This window comes from Colletotrichum godetiae, assembly GCF_030913485.1.
Source record: "Colletotrichum godetiae strain CBS 193.32 chromosome Unknown BDP55scaffold_20, whole genome shotgun sequence".
Lineage (NCBI taxonomy): Eukaryota > Fungi > Ascomycota > Sordariomycetes > Glomerellales > Glomerellaceae > Colletotrichum > Colletotrichum godetiae.
Window position 1 is genome coordinate 572,757 of NW_026851268.1, and position 18,504 is coordinate 591,260.

Here is an 18,504-nt window from a genome sequence, read left to right on the forward strand (position 1 = left end):
CCTCAAGAGTTCAGACACTCTGACACTGTAACCGTGCCCCCCAAACGAACCCTGAATTTGAAAAAAAAAAAAAAAAGAGGCCGGTCTTTGTTCCCTCCCGTCCCATCCATCAGTCTGGTCTTCCATGAGGTGCTTTTGCTCAGACCCCTATGCGCTGGCCTACCTAGGTCCCTGAGGAAGAAACACAGGCTGGCAGGAGAAGAAGAAAAAAAAAAAAACAAGTGTTTCCCGCAACTCGTGAGACCCGGAGCGTGTGCATCGAATACAAACCAGTCCGGCAAAGCCCACCCGTTTCTTCTCATCCTTCTCTGATTCAAAACTGCCTATGCACTGCTAGTCGGAAGACACCTCCCGACGGACGACGCGTCTTACTCTTTTCCTCTTCCCACTCATCAGAACAAGGCTGGCTGGCTGACTCCGTGGCATCGAGTCAAGACACTTACATACTTTAGTCTCATAGTTCAGTCTCACAGTCCTCACACATTGCAACACATCAACAAGAGACATTTGACACCAACTCATGCAAGCCCGTTGAGGGATTTTTAACACAAAACATTGACACATTTCCAAATCATGGTTTCTGTTTCTCCAAGCTCTCCAAGCTCTCCAAGCTCTCCAAGCTCTCCAAGCCCCCAACCCGACACATTCCAGAGTCTCCAAAGCAAGTGAGTCCCGGCGTGTCTGTACAAGAGACAGATTGAGTTCAAGACAACGAATATCTCCCCGCCTAAGAGCTGCTGCTGCGCGAAGAATGTACAGGCTACCTAGATCCAGAGGGCAGAATTCCACACCAAGAAAAGGTCAAACATGGAAAAGTGGAATTGAAGAAACCAGACGGGGGCTTGATGATATGCAAGTAATCACAGCCCAGATGACTTGACATTTCTATCTCTCTCTCTCTCTCTCAGAGTCTCGGTCTCAGTCTCAGTCTCAGTCTCAGTGTCTCACACTCCTCATAACCCTAATCTTCACGCCCTCATCATGAAAAAAAATCTTCAGAAGGGCACACACCGGATGAACAATCCACAGACCACGATCCCGTGTCCGCTCCCCTCTCCCGCTCACGCCGCCGCATCATGCTACAATTGTCAGCCTCCGATATACCTAGTCACCTAGTCTAGACATCGTCCCCGCGTGATGTCGCGCATGGCAAGGCCCTAGTCGCATGAAAAGACCTTCCCTCCCCCGCGCGGAGCCCTTCGCTTACAAGTTTTACAAGGGTGGCTGGTCGCGAAAATGACCTCATAATTGTCCTCACGATCGAACCACCGTCCGCCAAATTCCAAGGAACCGCACGGACGAGCAAGGGTCTCTTTTTTCACGATGGCTCTCACTCGCTGGTTCTTTTCCCTGGAGGAGCCACGTGGGAAATCAGGACCCTGGTAGTAGATGTTGCGCGAAGATGACGGAGGTGTCGACCACGGCCCATGTCACTCTCATCGCTCGTGGTCAACCACCATGGTGTCGACCACACATGTCCCATTGCAAAACATAAAAGGCACAGATGTTAAGAATGATACTAATTGATTTCTGCAACTATTTCTCAGACTCGCCTCACCCACGGAGCCAGTAACAAGGAAAGGAAGGGGTATATCCAGCTCCTCCGTTATCTTCCTGCCAGTTCGAAAGGAAAACCGTTTCGTCTCTCGAATTGATCGAGACGTGTGAACAATAATAAGTAAAAGTGAAGAGCAGCGCTTCCAGTGCGGCGTGTTGTGGATGCGGTAGTGCAAACCAGAAAAAGAACAAAAGCAAGCAATCAGATCCGGAGCATCCGTCTAAATAAAATTCAACTTGTCGTCGCTGCATCCTTGCAAATCGACGACCATATTACACATAACTGTTGTTTCCCTGTTGTGCGCACAAGCTTTGCGATGGCGAGGTTCCAAAGAACCAAGCCCAGTAAACAATGAAACATTCCTGATAAAAGCGCAAGCACGCTGTCCTTTTCCATGACTGAAACGTGTTCCAGTCGCCCGTGGTAATCATTTCGCAACCAAAGCATGCTTTTGATGTCCATCCCTGTAACACAAGGTCGATGATGCCGTGCGTTCGTTCGTTCGTGTCGTTCTCGTCCCGTGTAGGTTCAGGTCCGTGTGGTATCTTGGGTATCGCAAAGAAAAAAGTCCTTGGTGTGTATCCCCGATGCATAATAGCTCGCGCCATATTATGTTTATGGTGATGAATAGAGGGAAATCCAAATCCGTCGTGTTTCAGTGACATGGAAGAGGAAACTCCCTGGAAAAAAATGAGATCCGGGAAACAGATTCCTAATCGTACAATTGGCAACTCCATCCGTCGGTTCGATATTGGGTTTTCTTGTTGTTTTTTTGGGTGATGAGAGGTTCGGCTCCGATGGTTCATCCGTAGGCTTCCTTAAGGTAACTCCGTCCATGGAATATGGCAGCATAGACAGAAAGGAGACCAAGGGAAAGTGTCCAGAGAGAGGGTCCGTTTACTTCGCCGGGTTCTTGAGAATATCATCACAGTTGGCGTCGAAACGAAGGATGAAGAGACGAACACCCTGCATGAATCGCTCAGTCTTGTCTAACTCGCGTTCGATACCGAACAGGGTTTCGACGAACTGGACACCAGCGTTCTTGCCGAGAGAAGACGACTTCTTGCTGGCCTTGAGCATAGGGGCCTCGCAGGTCTTAAGAAGCTTGCGAAGCTTGTCAGTCAGGCGCTCACCAGCATCAATGAAGTCATCGAGGATCTCCTTCTTCTCAGTGCTGCGCACGCGTTCAATGGTCTCCTCTCCGCGCTTGATCTTGCCAGCCAGCTGGATCAGTAGTAACCACAGCTCACCTGCCATATCAGCAATGGGGGTGGCAGGTCCGTGATGGTAGACGGTCCAGTCGTAGATCCACTTGCCCAGGGAGTTGGAGTCAAAGACACTGCCTAGAAGAAGAATGGGCTCCTCGGTGGGATCCCAGTTCTTGAGTGAATATCCTGGGGGGATCTTGTGCTTCTTGGCGTCGTTCTCGTTGGCCGGGCGAGATACAGGAGGGGGTGTGGGCTTCTTGGTCTCGGGCTGGGATTGGGCCTTCTTGGAGGACTGAGAACTGCTACCGGGGCGAACGGTGGAGGGCCTCTGGGGAACCGAAGTCGAGGCACGGCGGGAGTGGGTGTTTGCAGGGGTGCGGGAGGGTCGAGGCTCATAAGCCGGGACATCGCGCTCAATGTAGGCAAAACCGCTCTGTGTGTGGGAACGGTAATCAGTGGGATATCCTCCGTCCTCAAAGTAATAAGTCTCCTGAATAGAATGCCTCTTGCTCCTCGCCCGTGACGACTTGCCCGGCACCAAGTAAGTACGGCCATCCACTTCGATAAGCTCGTCGTCGGATTCTCCGTGGGGCGTTGCGGCCCGTACATAGACAAAAGAAGATCGGCGCTCGCGCGGTTCGTGCGACGGAGTGGCCCATGAATGCTTGCGCGAATGATGACCACTACTCACATTTGCCGTGGCATAGTAGCCATCGCTCGTGTATCGAGGCGACGCCGTCGGCGGACGGGGACTGTACTCGCTGAAGCCACTGCTGGCGTTCCGGAAATGGGCGCGGGTTGCCGGGCGCTGGGGGGTTGATCCGGGCGGGTAGTAGTAGCTGGCGGGACCACGAGGGGATGGGGTTGGCGTTGCTGACTGCATCCGTTCCCGGGTGTAGTAGTACTCGTCGCTGGGAGTAGATGCGTAGGGGGATGGGTAGGCCATGTTGACTGATGGCTCTCTGTGGCGTCGTCGATGGGAGGCGTCCACGATATTCTTCAAATCTGTCTTCTTCTTTTTCTTCTCTAGCAGCTTCTTCTGCTAGTTCTCACGTCTCCCCCCAAAATGTCGGTATAGTGTGTCGATGCGGATGGTTGATTCCAGGGCCAGGGTGTCGCGCCGGTGTCGAGGCGCGAAGAAAAGGTGAAGTAAGTCACCTTGGTATGCGGTCGGAAGATAGAGGAGAGGAAAGTTGTCTTCTGTGCCCGAACATGACCAAGTTTGATATAACTGCTGCAGGTTACCCTCGATGACCAAGGATCAAAACCAGATTACCGAGTGCGGGAAGGAATCTTCTCGACGTCGGTAGTGTCTTTTGGATGGAAGTTGCTGGAGGCTTCTCGGAGGGAGCCAGCGAAGCAACGAATGACGTCTCTTTCCTGAGGTTGTTTTGAAAGTGATTGGCAGCCGAAGCCGAAGCTGTGAGTGTCAAAGAATATTCATTGAATGGCAGAAGCCAAAAACATGAGAAGAGAGGAGAAGTTCAAGAGTGGTGGTGAGGGCAGCGTGGTATTTAATTACTTGGTGTGATTTTGTGGGAGAGGAGAAGGGAGGAGTGGGAATGCGCGCGAAAAAGGCCCACAGGGGGTGGTAGTCCAAAGTCTCGCACCGGGGCGTGGTGGCCTAGCCGGAGGAACCAAAGCAGCTCCCTTTTCTGATCCCTGTCCCCTGCTGCAGAGAAGGACAAGGGTGGCAGGGGTGGCTGGCTTGCCTTAGCGTACGAGGACACGGAACCTGGGTCCAATTTAGAGCGCCCCCTCTTGGGAGGGAACACAGACGACAAGTTCCTGAGAGGGAGGGGTGTCCCTATTCCTCTACTTTTAACCAAGTACTCCGTGCTCGCCGCTGTTCTGCTTGTTCAGCTCCTGTGGTGAGTAAAGGGAGAGTGGGGGGATTACTCACACCTCGGGATCCCGGTCTGGCCGCCGCTGAGATAGATGCTACGTGATCGAGAACAGTGGATGGCTGCTCCCAAAGAGAAAGAGGATGGCAAAGCCGTTGGCTTCTGCTGATGCTTTGCTGCTGCTGGGTGCTCCCTTCTACAACACCAGCCACCCGCGCGAATACACCGTCCGGTATTGACTGGACCCCTTTTACACGTTGAGTGAGTGCTTGTCTCTCTCCCTGGCTTGTTCACCTCTCGGCGATAGACCAATAAACAGCCCGTTGTCTGGCCTTGCGTCGCTGTTCGTCCTTCGTTTGTGCGTTTGTTCAAAATCGCGCGGAAGCAAGCGGCGACTCAGATCCTCAGACTGTCCAAGCCCGTCAAGTCCGTGGTTCAGCCAGCTGTCGCGACGCACCAATGCGCAGTCCAGCTTAGGTTGCTTTACTGGGGCTTAAAAAGTTGCAGTAGTCGTAATCGACGCTTACTGCTGCAAAACGATGATGATGATGATGATGATGATGATGTCTCCAGTCTGGTTGGCCACGCGCCCGGTCAGAATATGTCAATTACCGTCGTGTAGCGTACTCGTGGCACAGCTTGACCTAAACGCGCTTTGGTTTGTTGCTGACTCGAGAGAAGCTCCTGGAAATAGGAGACACACGCACACACACACACGATCGCACCTCAAAGGCACGTCCGTGGAAATAAGGGGTGGCAGTGAAGAATGCACCTCGTCGTCCAGGCCACTTGCGTTTGCCTGCAGTCGCCCTGTGCAAGTAGCAACTCGATTCCCAACGTTGGGCACTGGCGCGCTGGACCCCTTTGATTGCTTTTTTGATTGTTCGAGTCACCGTCACCGGGCAGTGACACACACTTTCTTTCCTCTCTTTCGGCCCAGGTTGATTCTGATCGATGTACCAATTTCAACCTTCCACATTGGTCCTTCGCCAGGGGTGGAATGGGAATGAGCCAGAGCAGGCCCTCGTCCGCTGAAAGGTGAAGATCGATGTTCACACCTTGACGCTGAGATTAGCCACACTAGAATCAAAATCCGGTCACCGCTTCTGATAGCGACTCCGGCGCCCTAACGGCTGGGAACGCTTAACACCCTGACCACACAGGCGGACTCAGGACTGGGAGGCCTTGTCGTTTCAATGAGTCGACACCAACGTCCGTGGGATCCCCGGCTGCCGATTCCTAGTCCCCGGGCGCAACTTGTTCGTGGATGAGCAAGAGGGGCGAGGGGCACCGAAAAAAAAAAGTTCCAGAGATAAAGCCCAGCGATCCTTGTGAAAGTAGGCGCTGCCGTGTGGGTAAATTTACCGGTGACAGGTAAGCGAAATTGGGTCTTCGCACGAACAGGCGTGGAATTTGAATTTTGGAGATGGCTTCCACCACACCAAAAGAGAGGGGGGGAAGTCTCCAACGGTGCCGGTGCCACGGGGGAATCTCACCGGGCCAGTGCCGCTAGAGCGTCCTAGGTGAAAAATTTTCTCGTTCCCCTGGCGCAACGCGGCTGGCCGCAGTTTGGTCCTTGATCGTCCAACACAGGGTTGCAATTGTTGGGATTCCGAGGGTGAATCACACCGTGTCAAGGTGAAGGCCACCGAAACACGAGCCCACCAGCGGACGACGAGCCGAAAGGGCCTGGAAAACTCAAATGCAACTGCTGGTATGGAGATGATTTGGTGATTTGGCGTTGCAATGTCGACGGGATTCCACAAAGGGTCAATGGGATTCAAAAAGGGGTCGTGTACGACAGTAGTAAGCTGTCGCTGATTTTGACCATCCGCCCGACCAGAGGCAAGAAGAGGATCGGCCCCCGAATTACTTTGGGTGAGGCTGGTGCGTGTAATTGAAGTTGGCGGTGGTGATAATGTTCGTGTGGTCGTGGCCGGGTGCTGCCTGCTACTAGTGCTCCGTGCGCCCTCGGTGAGGCGGTTCGGACGAGCAAGGCAAGGTTGGCCGTTGTAGTAGAGAAGGACGGGGGTATTGGGCTTGATGAAGGATGAATCCCGGTCGCGACCATGGAGGATAGATCAGAATTTTTTCATCCTCTCCTCGAACCCCGGCCGCTGCACGCCTGTCTGGTCTGGTCGACGTTGAGGCGCGGTTGATTCGATGCTTCGGTCCTGATGGCAGACGAGATCTCCCGTTGCTCGAATTGAGCAAGTTCGGACCGTGGTGTCTTGTATCCGTATGGGGTGGAACTTGGAAGATTGGAACTCGATAGAAACGGTTGGTGGTTGCACGCCAAACGACGCGAACAAGCTAAGAGTTGGGGTTTGGATTATCGGGCCGCTCGCTTGGTAATCCGGTGCGACGCCAATGAATGCTGACTAGGTGCTGACTGCTGTCGCGACCGCGAGTGAGCGCAGTCGAAACTGGGTAGCCTGGTCAGTCGATGGCTCAAGACGACTTTGGAAGCTCTCTGGAGAAATGTGCCGGCTGTGTGGTGCAACAGCGGATTGATTTTATGTTTGGATGAGTTGTGTGACAAAGATACCAGGCGGCGGCGCCGTCATTCGCCTGCTTCGTATCAGGTGCGTGTCCTGGGGATGACGAAGTCGCAAACGGACCAACGGAGCGTGAGTACAAGAAACGGAGGGGATGCCGTCGATGGCGAAAGGTGAAAGGAAGGAACAGGGGGAAGCAAGGGTTGAGGAAGTCGCGGTGCCTGTGAGAAGGGAAGGAGTCAGAGGGAGCGTTCTTGTATTTAAACGAGGCTATCGTGTAGAGCAGGCACGGGATAAGGTACGGAACAGCAAACAAGAAGCATGAGGCAGGAGCAAGTCAGAGGCAAGTGAACATGAGGAACATTCTGATGGTTGAAGCTGCGTCAACGATCTAAGCAAGGTACGAATACCTACGGATACTTCATACACATTTGAGCCCTACCCAGGCATTGCATGCATGATGGATCACGTTGGCATGGGAGGGGGAGGGGTACGAGTGGCTTTCGGGGATGACGGGCATCAAAGTGCAACTTTTCTCAGATCCGGTGCTGTGATGCCATTTGCTGCTTGTTTCCTCCCACTTCAATTCCCCCGCATCGCTAGTCACCTGGAACTCTGGCTGGATAGTCGGCGCGTGCATGATAAGAGGGAAAGATAAGCAGAGGCTCAAGTTTGGGGGATAGATGGCTGATAGTGAGGTGCACATATTCACACCATCGTGAGATTCACCAGTAAGAGGAGACTTGGAGTGTGATATGGCAGGTGACGGGTGGCATCTATTGCAGCCTGTACGCTCCTCTCTTCGCCAACGTGAAATGTCAAGTGACTGGCGAACAAGCGCCCGTCAAACGTGAGGGTGAGCACCTATAGAATATGGAGCATGACGATTGGGAGGGAACGATGCGTGACGGAGTGACATTGCGGAGGTTCGCATATTGAGTGGAGGAGTTCGCCCATCACATGCACCCCAAGTCCCCCAACGCGGGGTGACGGGAGAGCGGAACATGCAGCAAGAGCCCAGTGATGGCCAGAATCGGCAAGGCGGCCCCATCTTGGTTTTCTAGAACGGAAATCACATTGGGCCAGCCGTCCCTTCCCTGCCCTCCCACGCTTTTCCTGTTAAGAGCCAATTGGAAGCAGTCTTACAGTACAGCGCGCTTGCTCTTTCCAGGTTTGCTGTGAACCTCGCCTGCCTCACCTTCCTCACCTTGACTCCTCCCTCACCTGCCTTGGAGGAGGCGACTAGCACGAACTAAAAGACAGGCAGTAGGGAAGGGAAGGAAAGAGTCACGTTGTGCACCTTCTCTTATCAATACTCCAAATATACGTACCTTTTCGTGTGGTAAACCACCGTCGGGTGCCACCTCAGGATATCAACGTAATTCTCCCGGCAAACATCATTAGGAACATCAACATCAACATTCAACATCCACTGGTAAAGCTGCCTCGTTCCGACTCCCAGCCAGAAGCTCGGGTGGCCGCATCTTCGGACGAGATGACCTTGGTCGATACGAATATCCGTACCAACTACATGCCCCTGCATTAGAGTGTGCGCCACAGCTGGGATGAACCCGAGAACATCCCCAACGTGAATGGCAATCATGCACTTTATTGGCATGGTAAGTTACAGTGCGTATGCAGCCTTTTTGCCTCCTCCTGTCCATCACCCTTTCTACGTAGTAGTCTCCATCCTCTTGTCTCTATGCCCGTATTCCTACACTCAATGACTCTTCCTCAGCGCCCATCTTTCGCCAGGTATTCAGCTCCGACCGCACGGCACTGCTTGCACGAGACTCCACAACAGGCCGGCGCTGACTCGACGTCAACACAAATCGCAGACCAACCGACTGGACGGAAGACCGGCGGCGGCGACCAGGGACGACGCATGTGGATACTCTCCTTGCTCTGTTCCATCGAATGGGATTCATTCCAGAGCCATTGGCCATGACCTCAGTTAACTCCATCCACTGAGTGGCCCAGAACCGGCACTACATCGCCAGTCGCTAGCCCTTTGTTTCCTCTAGCCCGCCAGCCTTCTGGAGTCAAATCCACAACTTTGGGCCTTCCGGATGAACTCGAAGACCTTCCCCGTTGCCCGCCGCCACTCATGCCTCCATCGACTACTACCGACGAAGTTTGCATTTCAGCCAGGCGCACCCTGTTGATTGTAGCGCCCTTCGAATTTCGGGGTTACTCGCCACGGCTTGCCTCCTTTTAGAGACCGTCCGCCACCAGCTCGTCATGGCGTCCTCCCTGCTTGCGACGTGGCCGTCCCAGCCTCCAGGCGCCCTCACCTCACCTCGTCCACCGTGACCAATTTTCCCGGTGTACGGTGAAGTACTGCCGGTGTACGGTGTGCTCGGTCAAATATCTCCCTCACCCCTGGTCTGGGACGTGCTGTCGACAAGGGGTGAAAGGGGGAGGGAGGTGGCTGGTTGAGAGGCCGGCGATGGTCCTGTCTCACCTTGGCTCGCTCCTTACACACCGGCCGACGTACCCAAATTGTGGTCGCTCTCGGGCCTGGTATTTTTGACCGGCATCTACAATTTCGCCCACATTCATTGGTTTCTCACCTTGCATCCTCGTTTGTTTTTATTGATCTTGCTGATCTCAGAGGGCAACGCAATTGGCAGGCAGGAGGCAGTGCACCATGACCCTGGTCAATTGCGGCCCAAGCAGCTGCTCAACCCAAGCATTGGGTGCCAACAGAATTTACCGTCGACAAGCTGGATTTTACAGCAAAAGTCCTGACCTCGTGTTCGTCATACCATCCTAGACAAACTATCGGAGGGATTGTCCTAGGATTCTCCTTGGAGCATGAGGCTGGTTATCACCAACTCTATCCACACTTACACCCATTGACAGAGGTGTTCACTTGGCTATCACAGATTCACAATAAACTCGAACTTTTCCTGATCACCGAAAGAAAGCCCAGTGGTCCCCTCGGAGAACTGCAAGGGATTGCAAGGGCGTTTACGGCTCTGCGTCTGTCAGCCTTCGGGAGCGACATGCCCTGATGTGTCCCGTCCTAGTCGCAAGCCCAGCTAATGCAGCCACTGAAGCAAACCAAAACCTCGATCCTACGCGCGCTTTAGTCGAGGATTAGCTAGGGTCGGACAGGCGCTGCGATGCGAGCAATAGAGGCGACAGGCGCCCTGGGATCACAATTGCAACGATTTGAACCCCTGGAATGTCCATGTGGTCTTTTACCCGATGCGCTGCGCTGTGTACGGATAGGGCAGCGCATGCCATGAGTCTTTGCATCGACTCGACTCACCTCACTCTGCGAAACTGCCGCCGCGGTCTCATCGGCCATGGCTTTCGTACGCATATGCACTACCGTTGTTGTGGCTCGGCCTGGCCTACAAGCCCTCGGACGACCTGAGTCGCGTCGTGTCTGTCTTGTCTTGAACCAAGTAGCCTCATGTCTCGGCCGATGTCTGTTTTTCTCTTTTCGTCTCGTCCGTGCTCATCCTTCGCATCTCCCACCCGTCGTCTCACGAACACCTACCTCGACTCACTTCCTGACTATCCGTACACGTCCGAATGAAAGGGACCACCCGAGAGCAGGCGGCAAAAAAAGCCAATTCAACATCAGCATTCCTGGGTTTGACTGAGGCTCCCAGCAACATCTTACTTCAGAGGCAACCGGCATCAAGTCAAGCCCTAGTTCGTTTCTCACCGATGGCCACCGGCACCCCGGCATCTTTAGGACTGACCGAGGTCGACTTACACGTTCATTTCGTTAACCATATCCGTACTTCACCAGCCATAGTACCTCATACAGTCGGTCTCAACGGTCAGGACTTCAGTACTCGACTTCCTCAGTCCGATCTCTTGACCGCGTATAACCTTTGTCTCGGTTTGCTCCATCTATCGACAGGTCACTTGTTTGTGCGAGCCACTTGTATGGGAAGATGGGCCTTTTCTCTCGTCTAGAGAGTATATTGCCAGGCCACAGGCTTCTGATGCCCTTCTTCCTACACGCCCCTTTCCCCTGCTCCCTGCATCGCAGGCATATAGCGAGCGAGATAGCGTCACACAGGCTACTGTTCCTAGCGTGCCGGGTGGAGTTGATGGAGGTTGCAACATTTCGAACACCCTGCTCCAGCTCCCCTGCTGCAGTTGCTGCAGTTGGAGACGGTCCCACACCGGTCCAGCGTCTCCCTTCTCCAGCATTGAACGTCTTCTCTGAGTCCCCGACCTTGTCTCTCCTCCACTCTCACCCAGCCGTCTGGCTAGATGCCGCGCGCACGCTCTGGCGCTGGCTTGTGACGACAGGGCTTCGGTGCATCTTGGATCTCGCTTGCTAGGTTCGCTTCATCCCACCACAAGGAGAAAAAATAATACCCTTTTTCTCACTATTATTTTGTTCTAGAAGATCGCACAGCTCTATGGCCCTCCCTTTACCTGCACTTCACCGCGGGCCGCAATACTCGGTCAGTGGCTCGTGGCCCCCAGTCTTGACCGTGGCCTTGACTGTCTGTTTGTTTGTTTTCTCAACCGTGCTATGTATTCGTATAGTGGCAGGCGGAAGACTTGATGCTTCCCTGCACATTATTATTGTTGTCGTTGTTGACCCCCGTCGGCTAGTGTCAGTGTCGGGTGTGTGCGCGTGTGCCCTGACTCCAAGACTCCCGAGGTGCCATGCGTGCCCATGCGACAGGTTGCGCCAAATGTTCTGTGTGTGCGTACTGTAATTTGCTTTTTACCCGGCATCGATGTGAAAAATTTTCGTCTTTCACCGAGAATAGCACGTCTCATTTCACTCCCCGTCTCTCCTCATTCAAGACCACTCTCCCATCATGCCAGCCCTACTACCATGTCATAGCACCAGGTGCGGGAATGGGACGGTCGCTGCGGAGTGACTCATAGGAGTGCTCATCAAAGCAGGCCATGATACACCATAAGAGGTGTACAGAATGTGCGGTCTGCGCGCGCGGTGTGGGAGGATGAGAGTGAGAGAAGGAAGAGCGAGAGATGCCCGCTATGGAAAGCCTCATGTCGTCCGTCCCAACATTCACGACTCCGGCTGCACTGCTGTCCAACAGACCAAGGCTGTCGGCCATCTGTTGCACCTATCAAACTTTCTCGGAGCCCTCCTTACGGTCACCCAAGGGAGGACCTTGGTCCTGATTGGGTGTCAATGAACACGTCGCACTGCGAACTTGACAAAATCCCCTCCTCCTCCTCCGGCGCACCAGCTCGTACGGCCAGTCAAGTCGATTTCCGGACGGCCAGGGCCGCTGGGAGGGGGACGCTACTGCACAACGAGGGCCGCATCCGCATCCCTAATCCTGCGGCCGGCAGGGGTCCACCGCATTTTGCATTGTCTTCCCGACTGCTTCATTCATTCCCGTCATCTTCGACTCTCCGTCTCTCCGGTCACTGGCGTCTGTGGTATTGCTCCCCTAACCCAACACCTCCGACGCATTGCATCCATTTGACGGCGAGCTTCGAATCGCACACACCCACCCCCTCGATATCGAAACACGCATCGAATATCCACTGACGATGCCCTCACTGACGTCTATTCGTTTATATGCCCACCGCCATGCAGTCCGCCCATGTTCATCCATGGTCGATGCTGCCGGGCCAGCAATCATACACCACCACCTTCGTCCACTCCGCCCATTCTACAAAGCTCACGCCCTTCTTCGACCAATACCGTTGGGACTGACAGCCTTTTTTGGCCAAAAATAGGTATTGACTCTTGCAACCGCCTTGTTGTTCTTCTTTTCCTTCCTTGCTGTTTTCTGTTCCCGGCAGTCCGGGCCCAGACCGCAAATGTGACAGGCGCAGCGCGAAAGCCCCTCCTCACCGACTCTTTGCGTCCATGGCAACCGCCCTACCATTACCGCATTCCACCTTACGGAATGGCGGGGCACTTGCATGGCATTGCATGTTGTTGCAGACGCGAAGGAGGGAAGAGGAGGGGTTTTTGCTGCTTCATGCCCTATTTTGACTTTTTTCCCCATCGTTTCTGCTTTCTTTCTGTTGCGCAGTGGTTCAAACGAAGGAAAAAAATTGCCCGTTGCCCCTGGTTAGGTTGAAGATGCCGCATGCGCCCGATGACCATCGACAGGGTCATGTTAGGGCTTGGGTGACGTCGATGATGCGCACACAAGTATCACTGTTGGATTGTACAATTGTACGATTGTCTAGACCAGTGTCAGGTGATTCCGAGTGAGGCCATCGCCATCACAAGACGGTGTGGCGCGTATGGGTTTGCTAATTGTGGTGGAATCTCGGACGTATGATACCTCGACAACACATACACATGGTCACTAGGAGGATCAGCTCACACAAGGAAAGAGATATACGAGCACAGAACCCGAGCATGCCATCTCCCTAGGATTCTACTAAGCTGCTGGCTGATCCTGTGATGGATTCGGACTACGATCGCCTCTTACCCCGGGGCTGCGGTATAAGCGACAAGCGAGAAGCGAAGTAAAGCGGGATACAACGTCTTGCTGCTCGTCTTCTGTCTTCGCCATGCAACCAAGTGGGAACACGCATGGTGGGAACTAGAAGAGAATCGCGTCTGTTTCGATGGTGGACCGCGGGTGCGTAGGAGCGGCACTCGTTGTTGCTCTTCTCAGCTTCTTTCCTCCGCTTCGGTTGGCGGAGTGCATTTTCGGCGGCCGATCATGAGCGGTAAGCGGCAAGACCGCGACGGATAAAGTTGTCCGTCACTGTCCTAGCGAAGAGATGCCCGGCCCCTGCTTTGAAAGGGCCCCTGGCTCGATGTGTAGACCGATAGGAAGGGCGGCCGGCCGGCCGGTCTCCCAGTCGGTGTCTGTTTTCACGATACCCCCCTTGTCAAAGGCTTTTCGATTGTCTTCACATCCACGTTGTCCTAGATTCGTTGAAGATGCTGAAGATTTCCTTGATTTTCAGTGCGTTTGAGCTGCGAGGGCAGGGCTCCGTAGACCATGAACAACGCATCGACGGACAGGGTTGCGGCAACGGGCGAGCGAAGCCTCAGCACGTCGCACGCGCTTGCTCCTGCGCCTGGGGCCATGGGTAGAAGAAAAGGAGGGATATGTACGAGGTATGCTTCTTGGGGGTAGGGGACGGCAAGCCAACGGATGGTGTTCTGGTCCAGTCTGTCGCCCTGCGCTGCGCTGCGGTCTGCACGCCTTGCCGTAACTTCACGCATGGCTGTCTGGCTTTTTGGTCTTGGCTCTTCTTTTTCGACTGACCTTGATGGGCCCCGCTCCATTATCACCCTGGTTATGCGGCCGGGCGGTGGCACCTTATTCCAAATGGACTTGCTTGCGTTTGCCGGGCAGTAGGCATCGGGCCATGGTCCCCTTGTCCAGACTAAGAGCAGTAGCTTTATGGGCCAGGTCACCCTATCGAGCATCGCGAGAGAGGAGTACGGTTAACTAGTGTTTCCATGGGCGATGCTGCGGTGACAGACTCGAGCTGGACCTGTCTGGGGCTTGGGCTAGGTAGGTTGGTACCGAGGGGGTGGAAGGAGAGTTCATCGGGGGAGTGTGCATGGCGAGGGCTTTCGCAGAGGGCTTCTTTGAACAAGAGGGGCACTTTATTCCACTGGTGAGTTTTGTCATTCGTTGTTGGAGGCTTTGGGTTTCCATTTTGTTGGATTTTGGGGTGCATTTGTCTTTTTGAGAATTCGCGAATCAGTGTAGCGAATTGCTGTGCATCTAGGGAGGGGGGTATTTTGGAGGGGTTTTGGATGTCAGGGCTGGTGATGGGTATGAGTTTACTGGTCCGATGGGATGGATTCTGCTTGGGCCAATGAGGATTGTTCTATATCATTTGGAACTTGCGATTTGGATATCCATCCGTTGTCTTGGAGATGTTATCCACTGACTTTGGATAGGTAACCTTGGGGATCTCCGGCAACGAGGAAGTTGTGGCAACACGGTAGAGGAGTATCATCGAATCCGAGATGCTCGAGCTTCAGGCTTAGCAGCTCGGGGAGACGATGACTCCGTCGGGATTGAAGTCATAAAGCCATGTGACATTAGCTCGCACGTCTTCATCGTGCCGACGCAATCGCGAAAAGAGCGAGAGCGAGATGGCGGAGGACGCATCATCAGTACGAAGCCACTCATGGCAGCACTCATAGCGCAGGTGTGAGCCACAGCCTCGGATTGGCATGTCGTTGAAAAACACGCGAGCACGAAACACGTATACGGCGACTTGAAGGCAAACTAGGAAGAAAAGTGCAAAACCCAGGCCGACGCCACAGCCGGCCGATGTACCCCAAGCATCCGGACCAAGACCCAGGCACAGAGGGGCGGTCAGGGATATGGTGAGGTAAGCGATCCCTGGAAACATGTGGCTAAGCACCGCTTTGTAATCCTTGCCATGTGGCACAGTTTTTCCCTCGAGTTCCAGGGACCAGCGGTGATGACCAATGAAAAGCTCAGACGACACTAGAATTCGCCACTTTCGCCCGTTCCCCCGTCGCCGGATCTCCCGCGCACTCGGGGGGGAGGGGGGAGGGGGGGCGGATCCCTCCGGGGTTTTGGTTCGGGTCGCGCTGAAGAGAGAGAGAGAGAGATAGAGACATGGGACAAGGAATGAAAGTCTGTCCGGACTTCAACACCCCCTTCGAGCTACCGAGGAGCTGTGACTCTTATTTTCTTTGGCGTTCTATACAAAATGACAAATTGGTGATATCGTTTTTCGATACCTGATACCCAACCGTAAGAGGTACTTTGGAGGTAATGTATCTTTTGAACGATGGGGGAAAGGACACCCCCCCTCTGAGGGAAGTCACTCAAGTACCTGCTTTTTTTTGCCCTCGTTTAACTGGGTGAATCTTAGTACCGCGTGGGCTTATGACGCAGCACTTTTGCTTTCCTTGCTTGCCGCAGCATAAATGCGCTGAGCGTGTGAGGGTGAGTGTGAATATGCGTGGTGTGGTGTGGTGTGAGTGCCATGTGTGGCGGACTCGGGCTGCACTGCGAAAAAGTTCCAATCCATTTTTTTGGGCAGCAATAGTTGAGGAAAACATGCTGCCAATACCTTACCGTATGCACAATGAGAGAAGGCCTGCCCGCCCTGCGCGCTGCGCGCTGCACCGCAACCAGGCTGCGTTTTGTTTGGGAAAATGCATGCTGATGCAAGGTAAATCGACAACGCATTTCATTGGAATATTGTGCCAGGTTTTTTTTTTTTTTTTTTTCTCTCTTTCTGCCTTCTTCCTTTCCTCTTTCTTCTACGTGTGAGGTGATGTGAGTCCGAGGGTCGAGGTAAGGTCCCTGAGAGTTTCCGTTGGGCGACACCGCAGCAGGGAGGGGGCACCAGGGGATCGGGGGGCTAGATCGATCCATCTACGGTATCCATCTGCTGACGAATGTCGGAAATCTGTAGATTCCGATTTCGACATTTCGGGCAATGGCATGGCCAGCTGGCGTGAGGTAAGGTACCTACTGTGTGTTGGCTGTATTCTTTTACGTGCTTTTTGGTTCTTTCTTTGCTAGTTGTTTTCTCTTCTTGGGTAACATCTCTGTTGGCCTCATGGCCTGCCTCACTGGTGCATCTCCACATGCAATCGTCGCCGCCATATGCCGTCGGAGCTGGCGCTGGCACTGGCGCCGGGCGTCTTATCTGCGACTACCTGACCTTTCAACGCCCTCAATCTCCGAGGCGTGTGCGTGACATACCACCACTACCACCACCACCACCACGGCCACACCCGAAACTTGGGTATATGATTTGCTGGCGCTTTCGCGCACACCTGTGACTCACACCTAGGTTTTTTGCCCCGAGTCCCCCGTTCACCACTCTCCTACTCTCTCTCTCTCTCTCTCTCTCTCTCTCTCTCTCTCTCTCTCTCTCTCTCTCTCTGTGTTACTTTGCTTCCCCTTACGGCGTGTCGGGAAAGGGGGAAAGAGGCTGTGTATCTCGATGAGGGAGTGGTTGTGATTGGTTATTCATGTGTCCGGGAGTTGCGGGTAGTTTGGGGCTGGTGTCTGGTGTCCCGTGTAAGTAAAGCTCCCGAGGGTATGACTGGACACAGAGAGGCCGAGAGGATATTGCCACTCTTCTAGGGATTGGACGCGTCGTTATTTTGCTTGTTTTGGGGGCCAGACATCCGAGTACGACGACGACGACGAATCCGTTGCCTTGGGATTGTGGATGGGAGGCTTGGGAGGTTGGGAGCGAATCGTTTCGGTGAAGCGTTCTTCTTTGGGGATGTGGGTTAAGCCCCAGGGTCTTTGTAGGCAGCAGTTATGAGTATCCACGAATTGTGATTGAGATTGCGAGTACATTTCCTTGTTTGGTCGATTGGAATTTGGGCTAGTCGTCTAGATCAAGATGTCTATCACCGTGATGATATGGTTGTAATTGTGAGACGTTGATACCATCAACAGGTGACTCGTATCTTAAGCTTCGCGTGCCATGGGCTTTTAGTGGTCCTCGAAAAAGTCGTGACCAATACAGCGCGACTCGCTGTGATAAAAATCTCGTAAACGAAACCCTGCTGATATTTCACACTGCAGTTACTTAACGGTCTATGGACGTGTGTTATGGGATGTCTAGCAACCATGGAAGATAATTGCACACCCTTCTACACCATCGAGATGTCACTATCATGGAACCAAATTGAAAGACAATCCCTATTGGGGCATAAGAACTTCCAGAAATCGAAGACTGAGAACAGTGTGAACGCACTGGGTAGTTGTGAATCTCCAAGTTTGCGCATTTGATAGGTCCAGTTTACAAGCTAAATTTTCCCAATCTACCTGGCAGCTGGTGAAACGTCATGCGGTTGCCTTGAGGCTCAACGAGATGCTGCCGGATGAGTTACGGTCACAGGCCTGAGGCAGATGACTCCTCGTTTCTCAGGACGCACATCGAGTGAGGCCTCCGACGTCCGGGGTCAAGTTGGGATTTGAGGGTCTCTGCGGTTAAGCATGTGATCAAGATTGAGTCCCATCGCGGTTGCTTATGATGAATGATGTTACGGTGCAATCAATGATCTCGTAGATGTTGTGGTGTGAGTCATAGTGATGCTTGGGTCTAGGAGGCTCTGTCGATTCGTCTATCATGTACTCGTTTTAGCGTGATAAACCGGACTTGGGTATTTCAACGTCTGTCTCGTGGTTCATTAGCTATCAGTATATCAAACGACAAGACTCTTGAACGTGTTGACAAGAGTGAAGGGTCACGGGTCACAAGCATTAACGCATTTACTTGCATGTTTCAATGGATAATCTTTTGAGTTCCACTCAAATCACCATGATCCTACATGTTTTACGGTAACTAACGTCGTTGTTTCTCTGCCTGCCTCTTTGCCTTCGCGTCTGAGTCAATTCCCGCGCAAACTTTGGGCTTTTTACTTAGTACTCGACACTATGCTGATCGAGATCTGAGTGATAGGCATGGTACTCGACGTGAAGTCTCGCTGA

The 18,504-nt window shown here is 53.4% G+C and overlaps 4 protein-coding genes across 4 annotated transcripts; 1 reads left to right on the plus strand and 3 right to left on the minus strand.

Annotated features, from left to right (window-relative positions):
• Window positions 1–2,455: 2,455 nt before the first annotated feature.
• Window positions 2,456–3,712, minus strand: BDP55DRAFT_552116 (vegetative cell wall protein gp1; the record flags this gene model as incomplete). The annotated part of the gene is made up of 1 exon (XM_060569177.1): window positions 2,456–3,712. One exon carries the CDS (start codon window positions 3,710–3,712, stop codon window positions 2,456–2,458), a length of 1,257 nt encoding a protein of 418 aa, XP_060429796.1.
• Window positions 3,713–5,152: 1,440 nt separating this feature from the next.
• On the plus strand, window positions 5,153–5,620 carry BDP55DRAFT_663742 (uncharacterized protein; the record flags this gene model as incomplete). The annotated part of the gene is made up of 1 exon (XM_060574907.1): window positions 5,153–5,620. The coding sequence occupies one exon, from the start codon at window positions 5,153–5,155 to the stop codon at window positions 5,618–5,620; it is 468 nt and encodes a 155-aa protein (XP_060429797.1).
• An 8,347-nt stretch (window positions 5,621–13,967) lies between these two features.
• BDP55DRAFT_631976 (uncharacterized protein) lies at window positions 13,968–14,477 on the minus strand (the record flags this gene model as incomplete). The annotated part of the gene is made up of 1 exon (XM_060572353.1): window positions 13,968–14,477. One exon carries the CDS (start codon window positions 14,475–14,477, stop codon window positions 13,968–13,970), a length of 510 nt encoding a protein of 169 aa, XP_060429798.1.
• A 569-nt stretch (window positions 14,478–15,046) lies between these two features.
• Window positions 15,047–15,421, minus strand: BDP55DRAFT_631977 (uncharacterized protein; the record flags this gene model as incomplete). The annotated part of the gene is made up of 1 exon (XM_060572354.1): window positions 15,047–15,421. One exon carries the CDS (start codon window positions 15,419–15,421, stop codon window positions 15,047–15,049), a length of 375 nt encoding a protein of 124 aa, XP_060429799.1.
• Window positions 15,422–18,504: the final 3,083 nt, after the last annotated feature.